The sequence below is a fragment of the Tympanuchus pallidicinctus genome, unplaced genomic scaffold, assembly GCF_026119805.1.
Source record: "Tympanuchus pallidicinctus isolate F22 unplaced genomic scaffold, pur_lepc_1.0 scaffold4, whole genome shotgun sequence".
Classification (NCBI taxonomy): Eukaryota; Metazoa; Chordata; class Aves; order Galliformes; family Phasianidae; genus Tympanuchus; species Tympanuchus pallidicinctus.
The window spans coordinates 17,037,474-17,063,195 of record NW_026294758.1 but is presented as its reverse complement, the minus strand read 5'-3'; the positions used below and the strand labels follow the sequence as shown (position 1 = coordinate 17,063,195).

Below are 25,722 nucleotides of genomic sequence, written 5' to 3'. Positions count from 1 at the left end.
CCTGGTTTGGAACCAGAAAAAAATACAAAACAGATATAGATACATAGACACAGGACAATTTTTTTTTTTTATAATTATTTGGAAAATGTTATTTTCCCCTAATTCTTCTTTCTTTCTTTCTTTCTTTCTTTCTTTCTTTCTTTCTTTCTTTCTTTCTTTCTTTCTTTCTTTCTTTCTTTCTTTCTTTCTTTCTGCGCATACGATGTCTTAAGTTTTACAAAAAATGAAAATAAAGACTAATATTTTACAAAATGAGTAACAATGCTCGTGGTAAGTGTTTGCGCGTGGAATTGTTTGTCGGTTTGTTCGCTCGTTGGTTTGTTGCTCGTTCTAAACAAGGTTCAGTTCGGCTTCAACGCGATTTGTTTTGTTTGTTACTGTACAGCATATATCAACAACAGTCCACAATAAATCCTGGAAGCTCCAGTATCCCCTTCAGGTGTGATTAATATCCCCTCAATACTCATATTTTTATTTTTTTGTATTTTTTAATTTTTTTTTGCCTTTTTGTCTTTTATTATTATTATTATTATCTTTTTTTTTTTTTCCTCCTCTCCGAAAGAAAAAAAAAAAACGGAAAAAAAATATATATAAAAAAAATAATAATAATAACCGGAACCCAACCAAACCGAAGACCAACCGCAACACCACGATCCGCACGGACGCGAGGTCCGTCCCTCTCCCCAACGCGGCCACACCTCTGCTCCCACTTGCGCCGTTCTTTTGTTCAGTGTCCGCCTCCCGGGCCCCCCCCGCGCCCCGACCGCCCCTCGGTGCGCGCGCCCCCGCCTCCGCCGCCGCGCAGCGTCCCCGCCGGGCTGCGGCCGAGCTCTAGGAGCACTGGATGGACATGTAAGGCCAGTTGAAGCTGCTCCCCGACAGTAGCATATCCCTGATGAGGGTCTCGATGGGGGTTTTACCTACCAAGCGGACGAAGAAGAGCTGCTCGATGACGGAGGAGGAAACGGTGCGCAGGGAGGGCAGCCGCAGTAGCAGCTTGCCGAAGCGGCTGGGTTGGTTGGGGTACTGGCTCCGTACGTACTCCTCCAGCGCGCACTGCGATTTCTCCTGCAGGCTCTCGATGTGCGCCGCATCCGACAGCCCGCAGGCGTCTGCCCGGGCCGCAGCGCGCCCGCGGAAAGGCGGCCGGGGGTGCGGAAGGGAGAGGAGGAGAGGGGGGAGGAAGAGAAGCGGTTAGTGGCGGCGGATGGACCGCAAGGCTGCGCGCAGCCCCCCCACTCAGTACACTTCTCCCCCTCCCCCATAATAAACACCTCACCCGCGGATGTATGGGGGGCAGCGACCTGTCGCTCTCCTCCCCTCGCCCCCCCCCCCCCCCGTCCCTCACCCCACAGTGTGTGACAGACCTCCCCCATCTCGGAGCCCCTTTCGAGCTCGTCCCCGGTAAATAGCGGCGGCGGGAGAGGGGCGGACGGGAGCGAAAATTATGAGGGGAGGTGAGGGGGGGGGAGCAGAACGAGAGCTGCCGCCGCGCGCAGGCACACACACACGCGCACACGGAGCGAGTTTGCCGACATGGCTGCGCATCAGCCGCAAGGGAAGGCCGAGGCCGGGGGATGCCGCGCTGAGCCTCCCGCCCCGCCCCGGGCACTGCGCCCCGCGCCCGGCCTGCGGGGACCCATGGATCTCCGGCACACAAAGCCGGGCGGGCCCTGACCCCGCGCAGCCCGCGGTCACAGCTCCACCTTGGCCCCGCGCGGCCCTGCGCTGCACCCCCGATCACACGGAGCCCAGCGCGGCGGCGGTGGTGCCGCTGCGGAAGGGGAGCGCCTCCGACATCCACATTGTTTCGCCGATTAATAATAAATACATATATATGGTGGGATGGCGGGGGGGTGGACGGGGGGGGGAAGGGAAAGAAAAAAAAAGAAAAAAGAAAAGGAAAAAGCCCAACAACACATCAGGATCAGAGGGAGGCAGTCAGCTGGCAGCGCGGTTTAGCGCAGATCAAAGGCAGACTTTGCTAATATATAGATCTGTATATGAATTAATGAATGTTAATGGCCCCCAAAAGGACACTACAAAATTGTGAATGCGGAATTATGACCCTGGAAAGACACAACAAATTATTCAAAGCGGGGGGAAAAGAAAAGAGGGGGGAAAAAAAAAGGAAAAAAAATCTCCAGCAACGGGATATTTGAAGTTTGTGCCTGCCCTTATCAAGAAGTGGCCTCACACGGATTTCTGAACACCTTCATCTACAATGCTGTGGCCTCGAGCGAAAATACAAATAAAACACAAATAATTCAGGAACTTCTGAAGAGGGCACCTTTGACCCGCACCTCGGACCTGGTGTCCCTCAGATGTACAATTATCTGAGCCAGGCTGCACTGCTAATCCATACTGTACTTTTAATGCAGTGATATTTTCCCACATCTAAAGCACCAGGTTGCAGAATATATATATATCAAACGCTTGGGCCTGTTCTTGTTTGCAACATATATCAAAATCACAGGCCTGTTCATATGTTGATTGCCACAAATCACACTCCATATTTACATATATCTTGCTATTTTACATGCATTATCTGCCCATTATGCACTAGGATCCTATTCAACTTCCAAACAATGTGATATGAAAGGGTCTCACTGACACCCTAGCAGGGCTCTCTCTTTATGCCCCATATGTCATACCCTTAAGGTTAGTAAAATATTAATCAGGTCCACCTATACCACAGGTCAGTGGCGCTAGGGATGGGGACGGTGCTGCTGCAGGGTGCAGCTAGGGCTGGATTTGAGCTTCACCTCCAAACCCGTGTGGGGTGTACTCGTGTCGAGGGCACCCCTGCAGCTGTGGTTATTTCAAATGTTCTGGCAGATGCATTTGTTGGGGTTGTATATCACATCCTTCAAGGTGGCAGTGGGGAGGCTTAACTCTCCCTTTAGGAGGGGATTAAAAATAATAATAATTAAGAGGTACGTAGCTTGCTGAGCCCAGGGAGGTGCAGTCTATGGGAGAAACAACACAGCCCACGTTTACTGGAGGTGAATTATTACCCCATCGCAGAAAGTGGGCTAATGTGGAAATTCTGTGCTCCTCACTTTCTCATATGGTGGACTGTCAATACAGAAAAGTGTCATATTTCTTCCTGCAGTCTATGGAAAAGAAATTATGTAAATAAATAACCATTACTGCTCAGCACACTCCTGCCTTCCCCATTGTACTGGTGGGAATGTATTTCACGTTACGCCTTCAGAAGAGTTTAGTGCTCGGGAAATATAGATGTAATCAGCCGGCATCTAACTAGAAATCAAAGTTCTTATTGCGCTGCAAATAGATTTATTGGATTTGTGTTATTTAGCCTGATCCCTTCCTGGAAACGCTTATTTATGGGGAGGAAAAAAGGTGCAGGAATTAATAACTGGGAATAAGGAAAAGGGGAAATAAATAAATAACAAATAAAGAAAAGCAGCAGGTTTTGGGTCACGACCCAGCTGTTGGATGGCGTCCAGAATTTTACACATTAGATATACTATCCAGTGCCCAAATGTAAAAACCACAACAGGAGGAACCCACACCAGCTTCAAATGCTAAGTCCTCAGGACTTAGGACAATATACCTAAAAATGTCTTTTCCATCAGTCAAAGTTTGTTTAAAAGTTGGATGACTTTGAGCAAGGCTTCCCATGAATTCCCCTCTGGCTAAGCAATCAAAACAAGTTTAGTGAAAAGTGGAAATGTGTGGATGGGGGTAAGGGGTGGATTACTCCTGACAGCTGTATTTCCATTTTCTGAGATGCCCCGTGTGATTCTGCTCCAAAATAATATTATTCTCCCTCCAACCCCCATTCATGCTCTGCTCCATCGAGGGAAGGGACTTCTCTTCTCGTAAACATTTAATTATTATGATTGTTATATATATTTAAATGAGGGGCTCATCTGAAGCCCCTGGCTGCCTCTCCAGCCGAGGTCGGACATTTGAGGAGAGCAGAAGGGGCTGGGGGTGGAGAGAGAGAGAGAGAGAGAGAGAAATAATAACAATAACACGAATAAAATCAAAAGCAAAGCTAAAACCAAGCCAGAGGAAAAAAAAAAATCCTCAAATGTCCTCATGTGGGGCAACCTCCTCCCCTGAGCCTTTGAGAAGGGGGTGCAGGGCAACCCCTCTCTGCAGGGTGTAACCCCTCCGAGTGGGGTCCCGGAGAAGGGACGGGCTCTCTCAACTCGGCCCCACTTACTGATGAGACCCAGATATGGATGGGGTGGGGAGCGCAGGGCTGCAGTGCACTGCACCCGCCTGATAAATGCAGCCAGATCTCTTGTCACTTCTGAAAAACGTGTTTCCATCAGGAAGATTTATTAAGATAAAATGCATTAAAATGTGGCGCTGGCTATTCGGTACATCTTCCATTTGTTTTAAGATCTGCACTTGATCCTCTGCAAAGAAACATTCCCTCCGATGTGGAGTGCCTGCATTTGCACGGGAAGGAGAAGGGGGCAGTCACAGTACACGGCTCCGACCACCCTGCATACAAATTAGGTGCTCCTGTCTAAATAAATTATCCGATGTTCAAATCGATATTAATACTGCGTTTGCTACATTACAATATTGTGCAAATTTAGGAGTCATTTTAATACAATGTAAATACTATTTTTCATGCATGGGAGGCAACTGATATTGATGGATTATAAACTGCTTACTGTTAAACCAGGCTCTGAACGATTTGCCATCTTTGTTCAGGAATGCTTTTAATTTTGCGTCTGCCCTGGTTTTAAGTCAGATTTATTGAGACTCTTTGGGCATCACTGAGTGGGGAGACAAGGTTAAACACAACAACAGCAGCACCACAACTGAACCCGCAACAGCAAACCGGGCAGAAAGGAGAGAATATGGGGAGAGGAGAAAAACGAAAACAAACAAGTGGAGAAAGTGGCAATTAGCCCCATCGTGGTGATAATTAGAATAATGATTAAAAAATGACACTGCGAGGCCCCTTATCTCTCTTTGCTCCTATTTCCTACATTTCCCTCGCATCGCTTGCCTTTGATGTTTATAAATTTCCCCCTCGCAGGTTATAATAATAGAAGATGTATTATATTCTTATAGGCTACAACCAGAGCACTTCAAAGGCGCAGTTAATGCACTTTCCTGCCAGTTAATTCGAACCATCTATCACCGGGAAAAATTGTTAACATGCGTGCACGCGTGTTTCCACCGCCTCCGCCTAATTTGACGGATATATACGTGTGTTTATATCCATACGTGTGTTTATGGGGACAGAGTGGGACAGGCCGCGCAGCTCCCAGCCCACGCGCATGGGAACTGCCACCCCCCACGTCTCCTCTTCCCCCCCCCCCGGTGCTCCCAGCACTCACCTGAGGTGAAGAGGACGATGGCTTTGAGGCAGCTGTACTCGGCCGAGTCGACGTGCAGCGCCTTCAGCTTCTCCACCTGCTCCTGGAAGATGCGGATGTGGTCCATGAAGGCGACGACGCGGTCGGCCGACATGGGGGAGGCGTGGAGGCCGGCGGCGGCCAGCAGCGGGGCCACGTGCAGCGGCATGGAGCACTGAGCCGCGTTCAGCACGAAGAGCTCGCTCCAGGTAAGCCGCAGCAGGGCCACCTGGTCGGTGATCTGCAGGTCGGGGAAGAAGGGGATGTTGCGGGCCCACTCGACGGCGCTGAAGAGCAGGCGGGCGGCCAGCTCGCAGATGTTCTCGATGCCCATGATGTTGTTGGGCTGCATGCACTGGCTGCCGTAGCGGGAGGTGGGGTAGGGCTCGGCCCGCAGCAGCAGGGAGATGTATCCCGAGAGATAGCAGTGCCCGTTCAGGGGGTCCCCGTTGGTCAGGGCGTACTGGCCAGGATTGGGCTGGGTGGGCGGCATTCTTCCTCGCTGAACCGCTGACAAAAACAAGGAGAGAAGGAGAGGAAATGTGCATCCTGGAGGCTTGCGGGCATTGCCAGCCGGATGGAGACAATGCCGGGCTTCTCCCCGCCGCATCACAGCCGGGCACGGAGCCGGAGCCGTGTGGGGCCGGCAGCAGCATCGGCCACTCGGCACGGCCCGGTCCGGCCCGGCACCCCCAGCATAGAAGCAGCAGCCAAGCGTCCCCCGCCCTCGGCACAGACAGGCTTCAAACATAAGCACAGATTAAAAAAAAAAAAAAAAAAAGAAAAGAAAAGAAAAGAAAGAAAGAAAAGGGGAAAAAAAAAAAAAAGAAAGAAAAGAGAGAGAGAGAAAAAAAAAAGAAGCAGAAAGCAGGAAAGAAACGAGAAAAAGAAAGAAAGAAAAAAAGAGCCAAGGCAAACAAGGCAAAACCGCTCCCCCCTCCGCGGCCCCCTCCCCTCCCACCACAAAAGGCAGCCCCGCACGTAAAAGTAAAATCAAAGAAATCCTCCGGGCGGTGAGAAAGTGGGGTTAAAAATCACAGCCAGCTGTTAAGCACAGCCCGGCTCGCTGCGGATCCCGGCCGATCGCCCTGCTGCTGGCACCGAGATTTACAAGTCAACCGCTGTGCTGCTTGTTCAGAAAATAAATAAATAAATAATAACAATAATAAAAATAAACGCGTCTGTATTCTTCTGTAACATCACCTCGTTCCCCCGGAGCGGAGCGGGTCGCAGCCCCCACTCCCACCGCTAACTTTGTTGCCCAGCTGTCCAGAGAGCACCCCCTCCCCCGCCCCGCAAAGTTCTCCCTGCTGGAAGGAAGAGAAAGATTAAATATTATCGAGGAAAAGGGGGGAAAGGAGACAAAAAGGTCCGCACTTACAATAGCCAAACATTCGTGGAAAAAAAAGGGGACGGTGTAATTAATATCTTTGGTGCGCTGTCGCCACTGCAAAAGCCTGCAGTCAGCGTTGCACAGTGAATGCACAAGCTTGCAACTGCAAAAACACCGGATTCATTAACCATCTCCGCACAGAGCGTGAGCGTGCCGCCAGTCCCGAGCGCTGACCAAAGTTTTTTTTTTTTTTTTTTTTTTTTTTTAAAAGCGTGTGTGTGTGTGTGTGTGTTTCCCTCCAGCAGTGCCACACCGCGCTCCCAGCCGTATGCCATGTAAACAAAGGTAACTTTGAGAGACGTTGCTGCTCGGGCCGGTCCCCGCGCAGATACCCGCACACACCCGCACGGCGCACCGTCCCTCGTCCCGACGTGGCACACTCCCACAACTTTCCCCTTTATTCCCACGCGTCCGTGGGCCGCACCTTTCCTCCTCTGCCCTCGGCCAACCTCTGCCTCATGGCTCTGCCTTAAATTTAGCACTGATTTTTCAATTCACTGTGAGCACAATTCCAAGTTTTTTGGGTGGTTTCTATTTCTTTCTTTCTTTCCTTTTTCTTTCTTTCTTTCTTTCTTTCTTTCTTTCTTTCTTTCTTTCTTTCTTTCTTTCTTTCTTTCTTTCTTTCTTTCTTTCTTTCTTTCTTTCTTTCTTTCTTTCTTTCTTTCTTTCTTTCTTTCTTTCTTTCTTTCTTTCTTTCTTTCTTTCTTTCTTTCCCCTCCCCCTTTTATTTTTCCCCCAGACCTACAGCCTCTGGAGCTACCAACGAGGCCGTCTGGAGCGGCACCCTTGCCTTTCCTGTGGCAACACAAAATACAGCGTTACAGCCCATGAAAGCTGCGGCCGACAGCGGGACACAGCGTTTGACTGCTGTGGCTCTCAGACACCTTTAGATCAACCTTAGGTTTAAACTCCAGCGGCCAAACAGGGGAACCGGGGGAAAGGGAGGGCAGGGACCTTCCTGCGAGGGAACACGGAGAGAGCTGGAGAAGCAGAAGGGGAAGGGAAGGAGCGGAGGAGCGCTTGGAAAGCACGGAGCCTGCTGCCAGCCACGAGTTCTGCTAGGAGAAGGATCGGTAAATAGGTTAAAAATCGCGATTTGTATGCAGGCTTTAAGGAGAGGGTGGAGTTTGATGAAGAAATAAAGCGAGCGAGCAGCGTGCTAAAAAAAAATTAAATAAATAAATAAGAAAATGACAGGAGCACAAGAACCCGGCTCGCTCCAAAACTTTCCTTTGAACAACGCGTGGAGTGAAAACAAGGCCAAACCTCGCGGAGCACCACACTCCGGGCACCGGCAAAGGGGAGATCGTGCCACATTTCCCCCCTGTTCACCCCTCGTTCTCCCCCCTTTACTCTTTCCTTGTCTACTTACACGTCCTTCATCTTTCTTTCAGGAAAATTGAGCCTGAGAATGGAGCTACCGAGAAGCGTTTGGGTTTAAAGAGAAACGGTGGGGCGGGAGGTGGGGGGGAAAGGAAGCTGAATGGGAGCACATCTCGTACGGAGGGATGCATCTCCCCCCACCCCACCCCCGGGCTCATGCCAACAATAGACAAAACCACATCCACCACCGCAGGCGCACACACGCACACGCGAAGGGGCACCGCACGATAAACGTGTAGCGAGCACCGTGGTGATAAATCCCGGGCACAATGAGCGGGGACGGGGAGAGAGCGGCGGGGCCGGGGAAGGGGGTGGGGAGCGGCGGGAGGAGGGCAGGAGGCACGAACCGAAAAGCAGAAGAAAACATCGCCAACCACCATCCGCAGCAACAACAAAACCTGGCGCTGGGCTGCCAGATGGAGTGCAGGCAGAGGGAGAGATTGACATGTGCATGTAAATACGGAGGGACCCGGATCGCCGCCGCGAGCCGCGCATCTCGGGGCACACACACCCCGCGCACCCCTGCACGCATCATCCGCCCCCCGCTCGCACACCCGAACCCGCGCTCCTGCCACGGCCACGGGAAGGGAGAGCGATAGCATAGTAGGGAAGAAATATTCACCTTCCCGCCTCATGCCCACTTTGAGGCACTTCTTGAGGCGGCAGTACTGGCACTGGTTGCGGTGGTGCTGGTCGATGGGACAGTTCCTGTTGGCACGGCATGTGTAAGTTAAGTTCCTGCGGACGCTCCTCTTGAAGAAACTTTTGCAGCCCTCGCAGGTGAACTGGCCGTAGTGCTTGCCGCTGGACTTGTCCCCGCACACCACGCACTCGATATGCTGCTGGCTCTGCCCCGAGCCCTGCTGCCCCGGGCCCTTGTCTCCGGCCGTGCCCGGCGTGGAAGGGGGTCCCGGCTGGCTGGGGGTCTGCGGGGTGTGCGGGGCGGCCGAGCCCCCCTGCTGCTGGGGCGGCTGCTCCCGGGCAGGCTGCGCTGCGGGGTTGGGGCCGCTCGGGGTGCCCCCGGCCACGTCTTCCTGCGGATCTCGCCAGCTGCTAACTACCATTGCCATATCTCGGGCCCAAAAAAGTGCTGGGGAGCGGCGCGTCTCGCTGCGGGCTGCCGGGGAGAGAGGCGGGGGGCGGGGGGGAGGCGGGCGGCCGGGCGCCGGGGGCGAGCGGGGAGCGAGGGGACCGTGCCTGCCGCCTGCCTCCGCCTCGGCTGCCGCCGCCGCCGCTGCCCTGCTGCCGCCGGCTGGAGCCGCTCCTGCCGTTTTCTTTATTTTATTTATTTTTCGCCGCGATCCCCCCTCCTCTCGCTCGCGCTCTCGCTAATTTTTTTTTTTTTTTTTTTTTTTTTTTTAGGGAGGGGGAGGGGGCGTCGGAGGATTTTCTCGCTCTTTTCCCCCTCCTCTCTCTCTCTCTCTCTCTCTCTCTCTCTCCTCTCCGCTCCCTGCGCTCCCCCCCCCCCCGCCTAGAAGCCCCCCGTCTCTCCGCTTCCCCTCTCGGCTCCCTCTCTCGCTCTCTCGCCTCTTCTCCTCTCCCTCCCCCCCCCCCCCCGCCACTTCAAGTTGCAAAATCAGAAGCGGCGAACAGGGCCGTCGGGAGAGGCATCCAGGAGAGCCACACGCCGTACACGCACACGCAGGCAGACACGCGCGCACACGCCCGGCACACGGCTCCCCACTCGCGCACACGCACACGCACAGGCACAGGCACACGCGGTCTGGGCGCTACGGGCGCGGAGGATGCGCAGGCATAGAGGAAGCCGGGGCGCCGCCGCGAAGCTGGATCCGGAGAAGCAGAAGCAGGAAGAAGAGGAGGAGGAGGAGGAGGAGGAGGAGGAGGAGGTCGCCGCTCGCCGCCGCCGGGGCCCGGCCGCCGCCGCGGTGCTGCCGCCGCTGCCGCCGCCGCCGCTGCGGGCTCTCGGGGCGCCGGGCCGGGGAGCGAGAGGTGGAGGCGGAGAGCGGAGCGATCAGGGCACGGAGGTGTCCGGGGGCCAGGTCCAGGGCAGGGCGCCGTCAGCCATTCAGCGCGGTGGAGCCGGGGAGCGCGGCGGGGGCGGGCGGGGAGCTGAGGCAGTTTGATCTCGTGTCGGCGGCGGCGGAGGAGGGTGCCGGGCGCTGCTCTTTCTCTCGAGCTCGGCGCTCGCGCTCTCTGTGTCTCTCCTCGCTCTCGCTCTCTCTCTTTCTCTCTCTCTCCTTCTCTTTTTTTTTTTTTTTCAAAAAAAAAAAAAAAAAAAAAAAAAAGAAAAAAATTACAAAAAAAAAAATCGGATGTGACTAAATTCGCAGAGGAGACGAATTCACGGCGAAGTGTAAAAATAGAGGACGGGAATAATAATGGCACACGCAGGAAAAAGAGAGATCCAAAGTAGGTCGGGTAAATAAATCCTCTTCTTTTCCTCTTCCTTGCCCCTTCCTTCTTCTTCTCCTGTGTGAACACACGGTGCTGGCGAGGGGAAAAAAAAAAAAAAAAGAAAAAAGAGCGGTGGAGATCGCCCCCCGAAAGGTCCTCTTTTTTTTTTTTTTGTTTGTTTGCCTAAAAAAAGTATTTCGGGTAAAAACTCATCAGCCGGTAGCAAAACCCTCCCCCAAAATAAAAAAAAAAATCGGCGAGAACGGTCAAAATGAGAACGGCATCACGGTGGGAACGCGCCCGCTCGCTCTCGCTCCGCGCTGCCCCCCCGGCTCTCGCTCGGCTTTTTCCCCTTTTTCCTTTCTTTCCGATTTTTTTTTTTTTTTTTTTTTTTTTTTTTTTTTTTAGTTTCACCTCTCTCTTCTTCTCTTCTCCTCCTGCAGGAATGAAGCGAGAGACACGAGGAGGAAGGGTGGAAAAAAGAAGAAAAGGAAGGAGAAGAGGGAGATGAAGGGGGGAAAAAAAAAAAAAAAACAACTAATAGAATATGCAAGGAAGGGAGAGAGAGAGGGGGAGAGAGAGAGAGAGGGAGAGAGAGAGAGACCCAAAAAATGAATGCGTTTAAACGGGAAGCCGAGCAGAGCAATGTTTCCGAAAGGGGGATCTGCGCGAATGTCTGTATATAGTGAACTTTGACACTACTATTGAAACTGACACGTTTCTATGGAGATCGCTGCCTTATATGGAGCTCATGTCAAGGAGCCAAGAGAAGGGCTGCTGGCAACTGATAATCAAAGGCGACTGACTGGTCAGAGCCCTGAATTGGGGGGGAGAGAACATGGGAGGCTGGGGTTAGCCAAGCCTCCCGCGCTCCATTGGTTACCCCCCAGCGTTTTTTTTTTTTTTTTTTTTCCTTTAATTCTCTGCTACCTACTGACTGGGATGGGGAAGGGAGGGGAGGAGAGAGCGGGGAGAGAGGAAAGGAGGGAGGGAGGGAGGGAGGGAGGGAGGCAGAGAGCGAGGGGATTCTTCTGACAAGCGCAATTTACATTGAGATCGCCCTGCGCTGCTATTTACTTTGAGACCTGATTAGTATGGGTCGGCTGCGGTCTCCCCGCCGTTCTCTCTCTCGCACAGACCCGCACACACATCAAAAGCGTAGGGTGCACTGCGATAGGCGGAGAGGGGCAGTTAAATGGGGACGGTTTGGGCACCCCGTGAAAAGTTTACACCACAATTCCTCCTCCCCCCCCCCCCCCCCTTTATTTTTTTTTCCACATTTTTAAATAGGATTTTTCTCTCTGCTTCCAATCACACACACATACACACACAAACAAAAAAAAAAACAAGCGAGGGGCTGTAGAGGAGCACGGAAAGAGCGCACCGCACCGCACCCCGCGCACGCCGCGCCGAGACCATTTCCGCTCCGCACCCCCACCCGGACCGATATCCCCCTGGGGGGGGAAAGAGAGGGGGATGGGAAACTCGCTTTTCTCAACCCCCGGGAGCAGCATTTGGTGGGAGGGGGGCGGGGGGAAAGCATCCGCAACGGCCCCGTCGCCCCCTTCGCGTGCAAACCCGCTTCGGGACCCCCACCCCCCCACTTCACAACGCCGTTCCCCCGCTCCCCCACCCCAAGTAACTTCCACCCGCGCAGAGCAAACCTCGGCGGCGGTCGCGACTCCCGGCGCGGCGGGGAGCGGCGGCGGCGGGTCGGGGGCCGGGGGGCGGCCGCGCTCCGCGCCCCGCGGCGCTCGGCGCGGCTTGGCTCGGCCCGGCCCGGCGCGGCCCCGGCAGCCCCGGCGGTGGCGCGGAGCCGAGCGGGAATCGCTGGCGCCGGCTGCCATCTAGCGGACAGCCGCTCGCCGGCCCCCGCCCCGCCGGGTCCCGCTCCCTGGGAGGCTTTCCGCGAGGTTCTCAGGCCCCGGCAATCCACTCTGGCTTTTTCTTTTTCTTTTTCTTTTTCTTTTTCTTTTTCTTTTTCTTTTTCTTTTTCTTTTTCTTTTTCTTTTTCTTTTTCTTTTTCTTTTTCTTTTTCTTTTTCTTTTTCTTTTTCTTTTTCTTTTTCTTTTTCTTTTTCTTTTTCTTTTTCTTTTTCTTTCTTTCTTTCTTTCTTCCCCTCTCCCCCCTCCCCCCCATCTTTTTTTTTTTTTTTCTTTTTCCTAATTATTATTTTAAAAACAGGGAAAAATAATAAACAGTGTTGCCCCGGGGGAGAAACCCCTTCTTTGTGACCGTGTGCATCCTTTCCTGCTCCTACCTTCCCCCTTTCGGGAGAGGTCTGGGATTTGCTTCGAATAGAAAGACTGTGGCTGACACAAAGAAATAAACAGTGGGAAAAAAATAGGTATACATATACACACATATATAAGAATAAAGAAAGAGGGGAAAAGCCTGCCCTCCTCTCAGCTCCCATGAAAGTTTATCCTTAGATTGGAAGCCTACAATGGGAAAGGGGATGAAATATATCTGACGGAAGTTTTATTGTTATTATTTTAGCAAAGAGATGTCGCTTTCATTGAGAAAAACCCCGAAACCCTCCACTTTGATGTATCGCGGTCACATTTATTTTATTTTTTCCCCTGTCACTCTGAGGTCTAAGACGGGAGCCGGCTGCGGGGGAGAATCCGTCATCATTTCTGGGATCAGAATAAACGCCCGATTTTGTCCTGAAATAATGAAGAGATTTTCAATGAGTCCCTCGGCCAAGCCGTCCCCATTGTATATCGCATTGATAAAAAGGATGTTATTGACTATGCAACAGTGGGCTCCTTTCCTCTCTCTCCCTCTTTCTAAATAAACTCTCGGTCCTGTCTCCTGGTCATTGAAAAGGTGAAACGAATAAGATTAAATCAGACAAAAAAAGCACGCTCGGTATGTATATCATCCAGATTTTACTCCCCAGACTGTGAAGAGACAAGGAGTAAAGGAGGCAGAGCAAGGCACAGAGAGAGAGGGAGAGAGAGAGAGAGACAGAGACACAGACGCAGACACAGAGGGAGAGAGCCTGAGCGGAGCTGGACGGACCAAGCGTCGCAGCCCGGTTCCTCGGGACCCGCTCTCCGCGGCCGCGGCCCCGCTCCCCGCCGGCCGACCCCAGGCAAGTGCCGCTTCTTTCCTCGGGTGCGGGGCGGGGGGAGAGGGCAGCGGGGCCGCATCACCGCAGCACCTCGCGGGCGGAGCGGCCCCCCCGCCCCGCGCGTCCCCACTGGGCTGGGTGCGGGCGTCCCGCTGCTCGGGAGCCGCGCAGGGCCGCGGTTTGCCCTCAGATGTACCCCCTCCCCCCCCCCCGCCCCGTAGTACCGTGGGTACTTCCATCTCCCCCGCCCCTCTCCCTCAGCGCGCGGGCAGACCCACGCGGGTCTCGGGGGCACAGCCACGGGCCGCGGGCGAGCTCCGGCCACAAGTGAGGAGCAAGCGCATCTCACAGCAGGCTGGGGAAGGGCGAGAGGAGAGGTGCCGTTGTCTTTCACCTGCTCCGTTTGTTATTTGATCACCTAATGAAAAGATCGATGGCAGCCTGTTTATCCGGGCGATAGTGTCAACAGATTACGGGGGGCGGCAATCAGATGCCTCCATACTCGGCGGGGAGGGAGCACGGACCCATACGAGTCGCGCTGCTGCGGGATGGGTTGCGCGGCGTCGGGGAGGCACCGGCTCCCCTCAGCCGGCTGCGAGCAGGGGGCCATCTCCGTGCGCTGCTCCGCGCTCGAGGAGGGCGGCTCAGAACACGCGGAGCTCGGAGGGACGAGAAGTTGGTGGAGCAGCTCGGCTGCGGGGCTGCTGCAGGGCTGGGGCTGTCCGTGGGGCGGCCAGGTGCGAGCGAATCTGGGCCGGCGGGAGGCATTCTCTGCCCCCGACAAACTGCAGGGCACTGGGAACAGCCACAGCTCACAGATAGCTGGGAAATGGGCTGTGATTGCTTTTTAACCTCTGCGAACCTGGAGCGGGAAGGGATTTGAGGGACGGGGACCTGCTCGGACCCGACTTCTCCATGTTCTTCGTTCTGGGTAGCAGAGACCTGGAGGAAGTAGCATAAATTGTGTGTTTCTTTTAGTTTCCTTTATTTATTTATTTATTTATTTATTTATTTATTTATTTATTTTTTAACCCCCTTTCTGTGCGTCTTTCCCTGGTGTAACCCAACCCCGGACTCTCCTTCACAGCCCTCTTGTCCCCTCCGCAAAGATCCCTCTGCAGATGAATGGCGATAACTTATGAGCGCTGTTTATGGCAATGGGAGGTGGGCGGGGGTGGGGAACATCATGCAAAGTCGACTGCAGGTATGGTGATGCTGGCATGGTGGAAGACGACGTGTGAGCCAGGAGAAGGTGCTGTGTTTTCTCCAAAAAATGTTAATCACTAGCCACACCTGCTCAGCTCTGCAGAGCAGGGTGTGTGTAAAGGTATACATGCACACCCAGCATATACATGTATCTATGTGTATACATATACTCAAAGGGCGTGGAGCACACAGAGGACAATAACTATACAGGCTTATGTCACAGGGCCCAGATCATCTGCAAATGCCTACCTCACTCCCCAACTTTCAGTCTTTGAGCACCCCATGCTCTGATCAGTTAGGACGCTCAGGCTCCAAAGCTGCAGAGTGATTTTTGCGGTTCTGCCTGTCCTGGACCCCTGGGTACACCTGCAGATGGAGCAGGATCATGGGTTGGCTTGGTTGCCCTCCAGCTGGGGGGGCTGTGCTGTGCCAGGCCTCGACAGCCAGCAGAGCCCATCCAGGCCTCACTTCTCACATTAGAGCTTTTTTCTTCCAGGCCTTTTCCTTCCTTTCCCTGGTTTTTAATATCATTTTCCTTCCCTTTCCCTACTCCCTTGCTCCAGCCAGCCCCGAAGGGTGGCTGAGCTCTGCAAGAAGTACAGGGAGAGGTGCGTGGGCTAAAGATTTTGTTTCACATGGGGAAGGGATCACTACTCACTTTGCAGAAGGTCTGTGCTGTATCCGGGTGGGGGGGGAGGGGGGAAGAGGGGGAGAAGGGAGGGGAATGAAAGGGAGGGGGTGGTACATCACCTGGGGGCAGCACCCGAGGCTCAGCCTCATCCCAGAACCACCACTGGGTGCTCTGTACTGTCATCGCTGGCCCCCCGCCGTGCTGTGCTGCTGGGTGGGCACCCCCCGTGGGCACCCCCTACTCCCTTCCAGGTGTCTCCCGGGTCACCTCCGCCAGCCATAGACCTCAGGAAGGCCTTTGGGGTAGCACAGCCTTCCTCTGCCCCCGCCTGCTCCAGCAGCCCCCAGCGCCTTCTCCTGCCTCATTTATAGGCCTTTTATTGAACCCCTCTGGCAGTGGGTTCCCCACTCCTCCGATGCGACCTTCCCGCTGTCACGGACAACAGTGCGCCGCTCTCCGTTGACCTTCGAGACGGGGGCGGGGGTCTGTGCCCCGCCGGGACACCCCGGGAGCCCCTTTGCCCTCCGCGGGCGCTGAACCCCGCAGACGGCCGCCCTCCCTTCGCTCCCCAGCCCCCTCCTCGCCCGCCGTCGTCTCCCTCCCTGCTCTCCTTTGAATTATTTTAGACGGGGTTGGCAAAAAGCGGCGTGACAGCGGTCCCCCCCTCCCCCCTCTCCCCCCCGCCGCCACCCCCTCGGGAAGGCAATCTGCCGTCCCTGAAGCCTCTCCGGCGGCGGGGCCGCGCCGAGCCGGGGTTTGTCATTTGTTAGCACTCAGAAGGAGCGGGCTGCGGTGCCAACCCGAAAGCAGGGCGCTGAATCACAACTTTCCTCTCGCCATCCATCCATCCTTCCATCCATCCACACAGAGAAACGGTTTAGCATCCCAAAGTCTGCCTCTTCTTTTCTCCTTTTTCTCCTTCTTTTTCTTCTTCCTTTTTCATTTTCTTTTTTCTTCTTCCTTTTTCTTTTTATTTTTTCTTTTTATTTTTTCTTCTTCTTTTTTCTTTTTCTTTTTCTTTTTCTTTTTCTTTTTCTTTTTCTTTTTCTTTTTCTTTTTCTTTTTCTTTTTCTTTTTCTTTTTTCTTTTTCTTTTTCTTTTTCTTTTTCTTTTTCTTTTTCTTTTTCTTTTTCTTTTTCTTTTTCTTTTTCTTTTTCTTTTTCTTTTTCTTTTTCTTTTTCTTTTCCCTTCTTTCTTTTTCTTAAAAAAAGAAAAAAAGGAAAAAAAAAAAAAAAAAAAAGAAAAAGAGGAAAAGAAAGAAAGAAAAGATAGAAAGAAACAAAAAGATATATTCCTGGAAGTAAGAAAGACGTCTGCACGGGGTGGGGAAAGAGCACCCAGAGCGAGGGCCACTTGTTTGACACAAAAAGGAGATGGCAATCCCCACACAGGCTCCAGGACAGAAACTGATGACCTCTTGATGCAAATCATACCTTCCTATATAAGGCGAATCTGAGAATCATTCTCAGCATACGGGTGAATCCGGGACCAAATATTTACTTTCGGCACAAATAAAGCTGCGGTGAGCCGAGCGCTGAAGCCAAAAGAAACAAAAGTGCACCAAAGCCATTAGCGCGAGGCTCTGCGTGGGGACCGTGCTCTAAACCCTCGGCTCTGTAGGGTGAATTTGACTTTATTGCTTACTCCGAACCGGGCGAGGGCTTCTGAGGGAGAGCTGAGATTTAGAAACGAGTTTGGAAGTTGAGAAGTTGCCCTGACCGAGCGATCGCTGAGCTGTACGACCAGTCCCTGACACTCACCTGTCAGAGAACCCATCTCCCCCACGGTGGGGATCAGTCCTTCAGACGTAGGTCTGAGGTGGACTTCTGCCTCGAACGTGTTCGAGTGTTCGCAGTCACTTTCTGCCCTGCACCTGAGATAAAATGATGCAGAAGTGTTTAGCAAGGGAAGAGGCGGCAGTGAGGCTCTGGTAGCAGCAGAGTAAGCTGTTTACCCCCATCAGAACTTGATCTGAACAATAAACCTTCGCATTTTCACTTAATCTGTCAGCTCTGAGATATGTTTATTACAGCGAATTCTAGTCGCGCCGGGAGGACCGGGATACGCTTTAGGTAAAGTTTAGGGTAAAGAGAACAAACGCCACAGACCGCTCCGGCCCCTCACAAAAGCCGCAGATGACAGCGATGTATTTTACCATCCAAAGGCTTTTCTTATTCACACGTTTCTCGGGGTGAAGCCCGGGCACATCCAGCGGTGTCGTTAATAAGGGATACAAAATTGGCTGATCTACCAAACGGGGCCGGAGTTATATGTTTTATTGTTAACCCCTTGCACTGAATCTTCTGAAGCTGAAAGGGAAAAGGAAAGGGCTTTTGTCCGAGCTGATCCTTGGCTATTCTGGGGCTCAGGTTGGTGTGAAAGGGACGAGGAGGTCACTTGAAATCTCCTTTTATCTACTCCTATTTTCTCTCTGGATCAGCAACTTTGAATAGACACCATCTAATCGCTCGTAATGGAAAAAGAAAAAAAAAAAAAAAAAAAAAAAGAAGAAGAAGAAGAAGAAGAAGAAGAAGAAAGATGGGAGGGGGGGTGGTGGAAGCTCAGGGAGTAACGAAAAGGCTTTCGCAGCGGGGCCGCCCGCCTGGAGGTGCGGGAGCCGCACCGAACCGGCCCCGCGCTGCCTCGCAATCCCCGCTCATCTCTCCCCGCAGGGCCGGGGATCGGAGCGGGATGCCCGGCTCCTCCTGCTTCTCACCCGCAGATTTTTTTTTTTTTTTTAAACTCCAACAATAGTGCTTATGAACGGTGCCAGGGAGCCGGCTGCCGGAGGAGTTGGACTGTTTATTTTGGGGGCCGTCCCGGCCGCGCGGAGCTGCGCTAAACGCCCCGAGCGCGGCGATGAGCGGTGCGGCGGTCGATGGCTGTGGGCAGCGTTCCCCGTGCCAGGGCCGGCGACTGCGTTTTGGAAGCCCAGGGGGAAGGGAAAATAAAACTAAACAGGGAGCAGACGGCTCCGGGGCCGCGAGCAGATAGAGGAAGCTTTGTTGCGGAGGCTCGGGGCGCTATCTCTTCTCTGGTTGCTGCTCAGAAATTGACGTTTCTCACTCAGCCAGGGATGCTTTCCCTGTAAATTCCTTCAAGTGACTACTTTGTTGCTAAGGCTACACGTCCCCATCCCAGCACACAAATCTTCCCCACTCCAGGACCAGCTAAAGCTCCGGGCACAAGTATTGACTTCAGAAACGCACTACAAACTCCTGGGAGTGCTTCCGCTAAATACCTGCTGCACTCTGAGAAGCAAACTGAAGGCTGAGGGGTCCTCCCCCCCGCCTGCCCCCTGCGATACTTTTGCTGGGACTTCTGCTGAATAGATGTCGAGGAGAAACCCCGTCCAGTAAAGATTAAATTAAGTAGAAGAAATCCGGCCGGTGTATATTTTGAAGCTCCGGTGGGGCGTCAAACCGATGTTTAACACATTTTTTCCACTCACTGTGCACTCACTGAGCCCGAACTGCCTCTTAATTCCCCCTCTCTCCACCATCCCCCGCTCTACCTTCCCTCCCTCCCCCCAAACCCACAAATTCCTTCAAACGGGGACACGGGGCACAGACACTTTCGGGGGGTGGCAGAAAAGATCTCCCTGACCCCAGACCTCGTCCCTCCTCGAGGACAGCGGAGGGGCTGCCGCCCCGACGCCGCGGGGAGAGGCAGAGGGGCACAGCTCGTAGGGTTTAAGGGGCTCCCTCAGAGGGAGGGCATAAAGAGACAGAGAGGTCATACTCAATGAGAAGGGAGAAAAGCGATCATTTCTCAGCATCAGCGCTTTCCTCCCATCCTCCCCGCCGCCCCTCTCGCCCGTGAGGATGCGGTGTCCGAGGGAATGCGGGTTTGTCTCCGCGGCGCAGAGCCGCGTGCGTGCACCGTTCCGCGCAGCACCGCCGAGCTCGGGCCAGGAGAACCGCCGCAATGGAAAAGTTGAGCGTGACTTACTTGGTGAACGTTTGCAATTGCAAATAGAAATGAATAAATAAACCTCAAACCAGGTAGTTGGGGTGTAATAGTTTAGCAGGACTAATTGCAGACAATGGAGCTGAAATGACTTTTCCAATTAGCTGCTGGTTGGAGTTTAGTTGGAGGAACTGTCAACTCCTGCGATGGGTAATTGCTTTATTGCTCACAAAACTATCATCTATTTAGAACATATGTGCTAATTACTCTGGATGGGCGTCGGAAAAAGAGACCATAAATCTATTAGCACTTTAGAAAGTCTCGGGTGCTCGCGAGGGACCGAACTCCTTCTTCTATGTGTTAAGGACGAGATTCGGTCCTTACACTTCCGGAAAATAAAGATAAAATTAAAAACAAACAGCGTAAACCACGTATTTACAGAGGTGCATTTGAGATATCGGAAGGGAGGAACAGTGGTCATCTAAAAGTGCGGAAAGCCTCTTCCTATAGAACGAACAACTGCAATAAATCACTGCCATAAAAAAGATTTTCCTATTTAGCCTCGCACTGTTTTTTTTATTATTATTATTTTTTCTTCTCTTCTCTTTCTTTCTTTCTTTCTTTCTTTCTTTCTTTCTTTCTTTCTTTCTTTCTTTCTTTCTTTCTTTCTTTCTTTCTTTCTTTCTTTCTTTCTTTCTTTCTTTCTTTCTTTCTTTCTTTCTTTCTTTCTTTCTTTCTTTCTTTCTTTCTTTCTTTCTTCCTTTCTTTCTTCCTTTCTTTCTTTCCTTTTCCTTTTTCCAAAAAGATTAGTTTAGAAATCTTTTAATTGGATTACTGTGGAAAATTAATCTGCTTTAGGCTCGCTAAATTTGTGTACCAAATATTTGGAATTAGTTCAGTGTCACAAAAAGCATCCGGGACGCCCTTTTCTTCTAGGTAGCTGAGAAAAGGGACAGGTAGGGAAGGTGGCATTTCGTGCGCACTCCGAGCTCTCTGCGCTCAATCACCTCTCTGTAAGTCGCATTATAGCTCACAGGATTGCCATTGTGTGGAGATAAACAGAATTGTTCTCTGGACTAGGCTACGCATCAGAGCTCCGGCGCGGGGTGTAAAGACTGGAGAGCGGGGGTAAAGGATGAAAGTTTTTCCTGTCCAAGTACGAGCCTGGGCCGGAGCTGCTTCCGTCTCTGCACCGCCTATGAGCGCGGGACTCTGCCAGACGAGGCACCCGCTAGGACCTCCGCTGGAGTTTTTGGCCGCCCGCAGCCGCTCCCGGGGATGGGTGGCTGGTGGCTGTAAGGCGCAGTCACCTGGCGGGGAGCGGTGAGGGCTCCTTGCTCACTGCCTCCTCTCCCCCCTCCCCTCGCTTCTCACAAGCAGAAAGATGTCATCTCGCTGCTATAAGAGCAATAAAGCCGGGTTAATTTATTTATTTTTACTTGTTTATTTTTCCCTGAGGTAAAGGAACTCGCAACTTGTTCTCGATGATTTATACGCAGGGCGAGGAACCGGCAGCGGGGAGGGCGGTGGAGGCGGACCTCGGGTGTGGGGAGCGGCGGGGACAGCACCGGCGGGGTCGGGGCAGGGGCAGTGACAACAAGGGGCAGGGGCAGGGGTGTGAGCTCGAGCTGTGCAGGTGAGCAGGCAGCGCGACCGGGGCTGGGCAAAGAGGAAGATGATGGTGAGGGGGAAGATGAATTTTGGCCTTTGGAGTAGTAGAGGAGCAATGCATCTTCTCAAACCCAAATTGCAGCTGCTCTTCAAGGCGGCCCTGGTTAGAATTTGCCATTTCCGAGTCAGCATTAAATTTTTAATGCCGGCCGTTACCGAGCTGCGAGAGACGAGGTACATACATCCCGTATAACGTGTGGCACACACTTAGACCGCGAAGACACGGCGACAAAACACCCAGAGGTGTGTCCGTGTGCAGACGGGGTGCACTCCTGAGCACGGGCAGCCAGGCGAGGTCCGTGCCTGGGTCCCACGGGCGCCGGCCCTGCGCATTGCGTGGAGCTCCCTCAGCGGCAGCGATGCGGCCGTGACTCAGCGCGGACCCTGCTCACCTCTCACCACCCGCTTGGTTTTCTCACGGCTGCGCACAGGTAGAAGTTTCGCAGCCCCGCGCTGCAGCTAAACAGATTAATACGCGCTGACAGACTCTTTATCCCTCTTCGCACAGTGTTAAACGCATCTTAAAGTCCCTGCTGAGACAAGCCGGGAACTCTCCCTGTCTGTCTCCCTGTCTATCTGCGTATGCTTCGGATGTGCCCTGTGGAAATTGTTTACAGTTTGGAAGACTCCAACCTTGATTTTCCAGCTTTGAGCTCCCTCTGGAAGCGGAAAGAGCAATTACTCCACATTACTGTACATATTTTATTGCCGTGATAGATCGCAGGTGTTTCAGCTGCCGCTATTGTCTGCCTCCCTCCCGCAGCCGGAATGAAACAGCTGCATCGAGGGCGGTTACACGGTACACGCCGCGGCATCCCGAACCGAACCGAGCCGCGTAGAACCGACCCGAACAGAACAGGGCCAGGCAGGGCTGGGCCGGAGGGGCCGCGCCGCCGCGCATCGGCGGGCCAAGGGTAGGCGGGATCCCGCATGGGGCATCCTCCTATGCGGGACCGGAGCATCCCGGCCCCCCGCTGCCGTCGGGACAGGGTTACCGCGGGAGCGTCCCGTCGTATCCCGTCCCACCTCCCCGGCTCGCTCAATTGGGAGACGCTAACATCACGGCTGTAGAGCCGCGGGGACAACGCCATGGCCGCAGGCTGGGCGTGACTGCACAGGCACAGGCACAGGCAGAGGCACGCGTCGTGCTTGGCACGTGGACCTGCGTGGGGTGAGGCCACCCCAGCCTGCTGCGTGTACCCGCCGCACACGCGACTTTTTGTGTTTGCAGAGCGGAGACATCTCCTGTCGCCCACGCGCGATATAGATAGCTCAGTTGTGGAAACGTGATCATCTTTCCTAGCGTGATTTGAGGAGCACCGAACGCTTCACGCGTGGTGTAACCTACCGCGGGCGGTGGGGACCGCACGAGCAGAGCAGCGAGGATGGGAGGGTGAGGGCAGCTGCTGGGCTGTGGGATGCGGCATGGAACAGAGGTGGAGGAAAGACATAACAGCTCACTCTCCCCTCCCCACCAGAGAAATAGATGAAACTCCGAGCAGTGCGTGCAGTTGGGATGAGCTCGAGACGGTGGCTTTGGGTTTAGACTGCGCAGTACTGTGGAAGCTGAAGGGGAATCAGCTGCAGCGAGTTACAAAGGTACAGGATGGAGTCTGCGCGATGCCGGAGCATCCCCAAATAGCATTAAACTGTGTCATGGATCAGTGTCATGATGACGTATGACACACCACAAGGGATCATTATGAGTGACTGGCATAATAGACATGGATAGTGGACCAAAGTCTCCTTGACAATTCCTAGTAGTATGTCTTGGGGGGATAGTTTTACATTCCTGATCCGTTTACTTGGAGCCAATTCAGGGAGAGACACATGAAGCACACGACCGAATCTTTATAAGTAGGATGTAGATGGGCTTACACGGCAGAAAAGATTGCGGGGAATGCTGAAGAGGTCAGCATTGTAGGTGCAAAGCGCTTGGCAAAACACCTGCTCCATCCAATTAGGCAGGATGCCCTGCTTTCTTCATCCAGCCCGGGGGGGATGCAGCTATTGCCACGCGCTCCCTGTAACCCGTTGCTCCCGGCGTGAGGACAGCCCGGTGGTACCCACCCGCATCCGCTCCCACACGTGTGCCCCGCTGTGCAGTGCCCCGAGCCATGGGGAAAAGTTGTACTGCTGCAGCTACTTGGAAGCAAACAGGCACTTTACAAAGCCATTAAAATGAGTGAAGCTCACCCTTCCATCGCTTCTTACTATGGGCTGGGAGAGCCTGAGACTGTGGGGCTGCGAATGCTCTTTTGTTTGGAGGCATTCCCAGCTCCAGGTGGAAGTTTGGGTTTCTTGCTCACAGGGCTGTGCCTCTCCCTGCAGGTGTCTCCAGACTGAAAATGGGACCCTTGTCCCACTGCAAGTGGTGCGCTGCTCAAAACACACCCTGGGGAAGTTCTCCCTTCAAACAGCCCTTCCAGTGACATTTATGGCCTCTAGAACAATCAGAGGTGACACTGATCTTGCCAGGAGTGGATGAATGCTGTTTGTCCCAAAAAGCAGAATCAAGAGAGAAAAACCACCTTTCATCCTCACAATGCAGAAGCCTCCCCTAAAAAGCAAGCAAACAAACAAAAAAACAAAATCCCAACATCGAAAGCTGTGACTCTCCAACCTCTGCTGATCTGGACGTTGCATAAAGTTCATGAAATGTGTGAGCAGGTAACTCTGGGAACAGCGACGTTGTTAACAGAAAACAACTAATTAGCAATGATTTCATTTGATTGGGAGGATGAAAAAGCCTTTTTAAATCAATTCAGGTTTAGTGGCCTAAGTGCGGCCAATTTACGAATATGGAGGCTGTACTGAGTCTGCCTTCCTTCAAGATGTCATCTGTGGGGTAATAGTATAGGTGAAGTCATTTAGTTACACTGTGGAAACTTTTATAGTCCCTTTCTTGGGAATTTAATTCAGTGCTTCTTCATTTTATTAGTAACAGACTGACTCCATCAGTGGCGTTCTGCGTATTTAGAGGCATGACCGCTTGAAGCAATTATGTTCCCCAATTAGCATATTTCTCCTGACCCCGCAGCACAACCAGGTCCTCGCATTATCCATCTCCTCGGAGCAGGGAAAAGCCGGGATAGCACATTCCTGCCGAGCATCCGGGGTGGCAAAATCAACACGCAAGGGGGCTACCAAAATTACCCCTGTGCCTCCTTGGCGGGGAGGTGCGGAGGGTAGGCTAAAGTAACGCTCTCCTAACGGCACCCCGGAATTCGCGTTCCAGAAGAACGGCAGTCCTTTCTCTCCCCAGCCACCCCCCGCTCCGTCCTGGGGCTTCTCCATGCGTTCTGCGCTGATTTCCAGAGCGCTGCGAAACCGCGGACCAACCTCCAGCCGTGCCTCGGCGCTGCCCCATCCCCCTCCCATTTTGGGTCTGGGGGAGACTCCGCAAGCGGGGACCCCTGGCATTCAGGGGGTTAGGTGCTAAGCCCAGCTGCCCACCCCAGGTCCCCGCCCGGAATAGCCGCCCCGCCCCGTCCAGCGTCGCTGCAATGGGGCAGTCGGGTTCAGCCCCCGGATTACGGTGGTCGCTGCCCGCAGGGCTCGGCCCTGTTCAGCCACGGCGCTCCCAGCAGCCTCCTCTTTCTCTGCCGCCAAATTCGGGCACCTGTCCGTCACTGGCAAAAAGACTCTATCTCCTCCCACCCCTTCTATTTTGCTTTTTTTCCCCCCTCCAGTCCTACTGAAAGCCCACGGAAGGGACCCTGGGAGGCAGCGCGCAGCAGATAGAGCCATCCGCCCAGAGCTTCGCAGCACTATGGAAGAAAAATCTCTATAAAACGAAATAGGCAATCAACTGAAATCTATCCTCTTTAAATAAACTGATTCCTTAGTATTTTCCCAGTGTTGCTGTAAGTTGTTGTCTGTGATGTCCCCCAGGGCTCTTTCCTCTGCTCTCTGATTTGGTGTATAAAAGCAGCTCTGAATGATGGATTACTGTGTCATTGCAGCCTGCGAAGGATTAATTTGTTTCATTGATTTCTCTTTAGGCAGATTGCCAGAATTCTCTGCTTCCCACCTTTCCCCGGGACTTCCAGCAGTAATAGACAGTAATAGCCTAAGACAAATCAGCCCATTCTTGTAAAAATAGAAACGCAAAATCCTGAAGTCCCAGGAAAGCTATAAAGTAGGGCTTTTTTTTTTTTTTTTTTTTTTTCCCCCCTTCCCTCCACCCCCTTTCCCCCCCCGTTGTTGTTCTGCAAACCCATCGACTCTGAACGTGGGTCCACTTTCCCTCACCCTTTGGCCCTTCGCGGGGGGCTGCTCAGTTTCGGGAGCAGTTTCCACCAGCAGCAGAGGCATGTGAGCGACGGGCATTTGACAGTCGCAGGGAAAGGTTTTGTTCGCGCTCAACGACGGGGGTGGGAGTCGCAGGAAGGCTGAATAAACCCCACAGTTCATTCTTTCTTGAAATCCCGAGGCCTCCTATAGCTCGTCTATGATCGATCGATCCGCCGTCTGGGGTGCCGGGAAAGAGTGCGGTCCCGCAGCCACCCGTCTGCTGCGGGTGGGAGGCACCGGGCTCACCCGATCGATCCGTCTGCGCGCATTTAGGATCATCTGCTGGCAACATCGAGCTTGGGAGCGGCAAGGGATGCAAACGGGCTCTCTCCTCGTGCGGGTTTGGGAGGGGAGAGGCAGAAAAGCTCCACTCCGTAGCCCGCCGCAGGCGCTCAGATCTCCCCGCCGCCCACAGACTCAGATCTCCCCGCCGCCCACAGACGCG

The 25,722-nt window shown here is 53.2% G+C and overlaps 1 protein-coding gene and 1 long non-coding RNA gene across 3 annotated transcripts; one reads left to right on the top strand and one right to left on the bottom strand.

The window, feature by feature from the left end:
- Positions 1-512: 512 nt before the first annotated feature.
- NR2F1 (nuclear receptor subfamily 2 group F member 1) lies at positions 513-9,610 on the bottom strand. Of its 2 annotated transcripts, none has more exons than XM_052700813.1 (3): positions 8,753-9,610; positions 5,337-5,864; positions 513-1,112 (listed from the first exon to the last, which is right to left on the bottom strand). In XM_052700813.1, exons 1-3 carry the CDS (start codon positions 9,198-9,200, stop codon positions 832-834), a joined length of 1,257 nt encoding a protein of 418 aa, XP_052556773.1. In that variant the 5' UTR covers positions 9,201-9,610; the 3' UTR covers positions 513-831. The 2 variants fall into 2 exon arrangements, with proteins under 2 accessions (XP_052556773.1, XP_052556774.1); XM_052700814.1 differs by lacking the exon at positions 8,753-9,610 and adding an exon at positions 6,736-8,127.
- A 12,870-nt stretch (positions 9,611-22,480) lies between these two features.
- LOC128089432 (uncharacterized) lies at positions 22,481-24,871 on the top strand. Its single transcript, XR_008210511.1, has 3 exons — positions 22,481-22,580; positions 23,313-23,651; positions 24,674-24,871. It is a non-coding gene; the product is annotated as an uncharacterized LOC128089432 (long non-coding RNA).
- Positions 24,872-25,722: the final 851 nt, after the last annotated feature.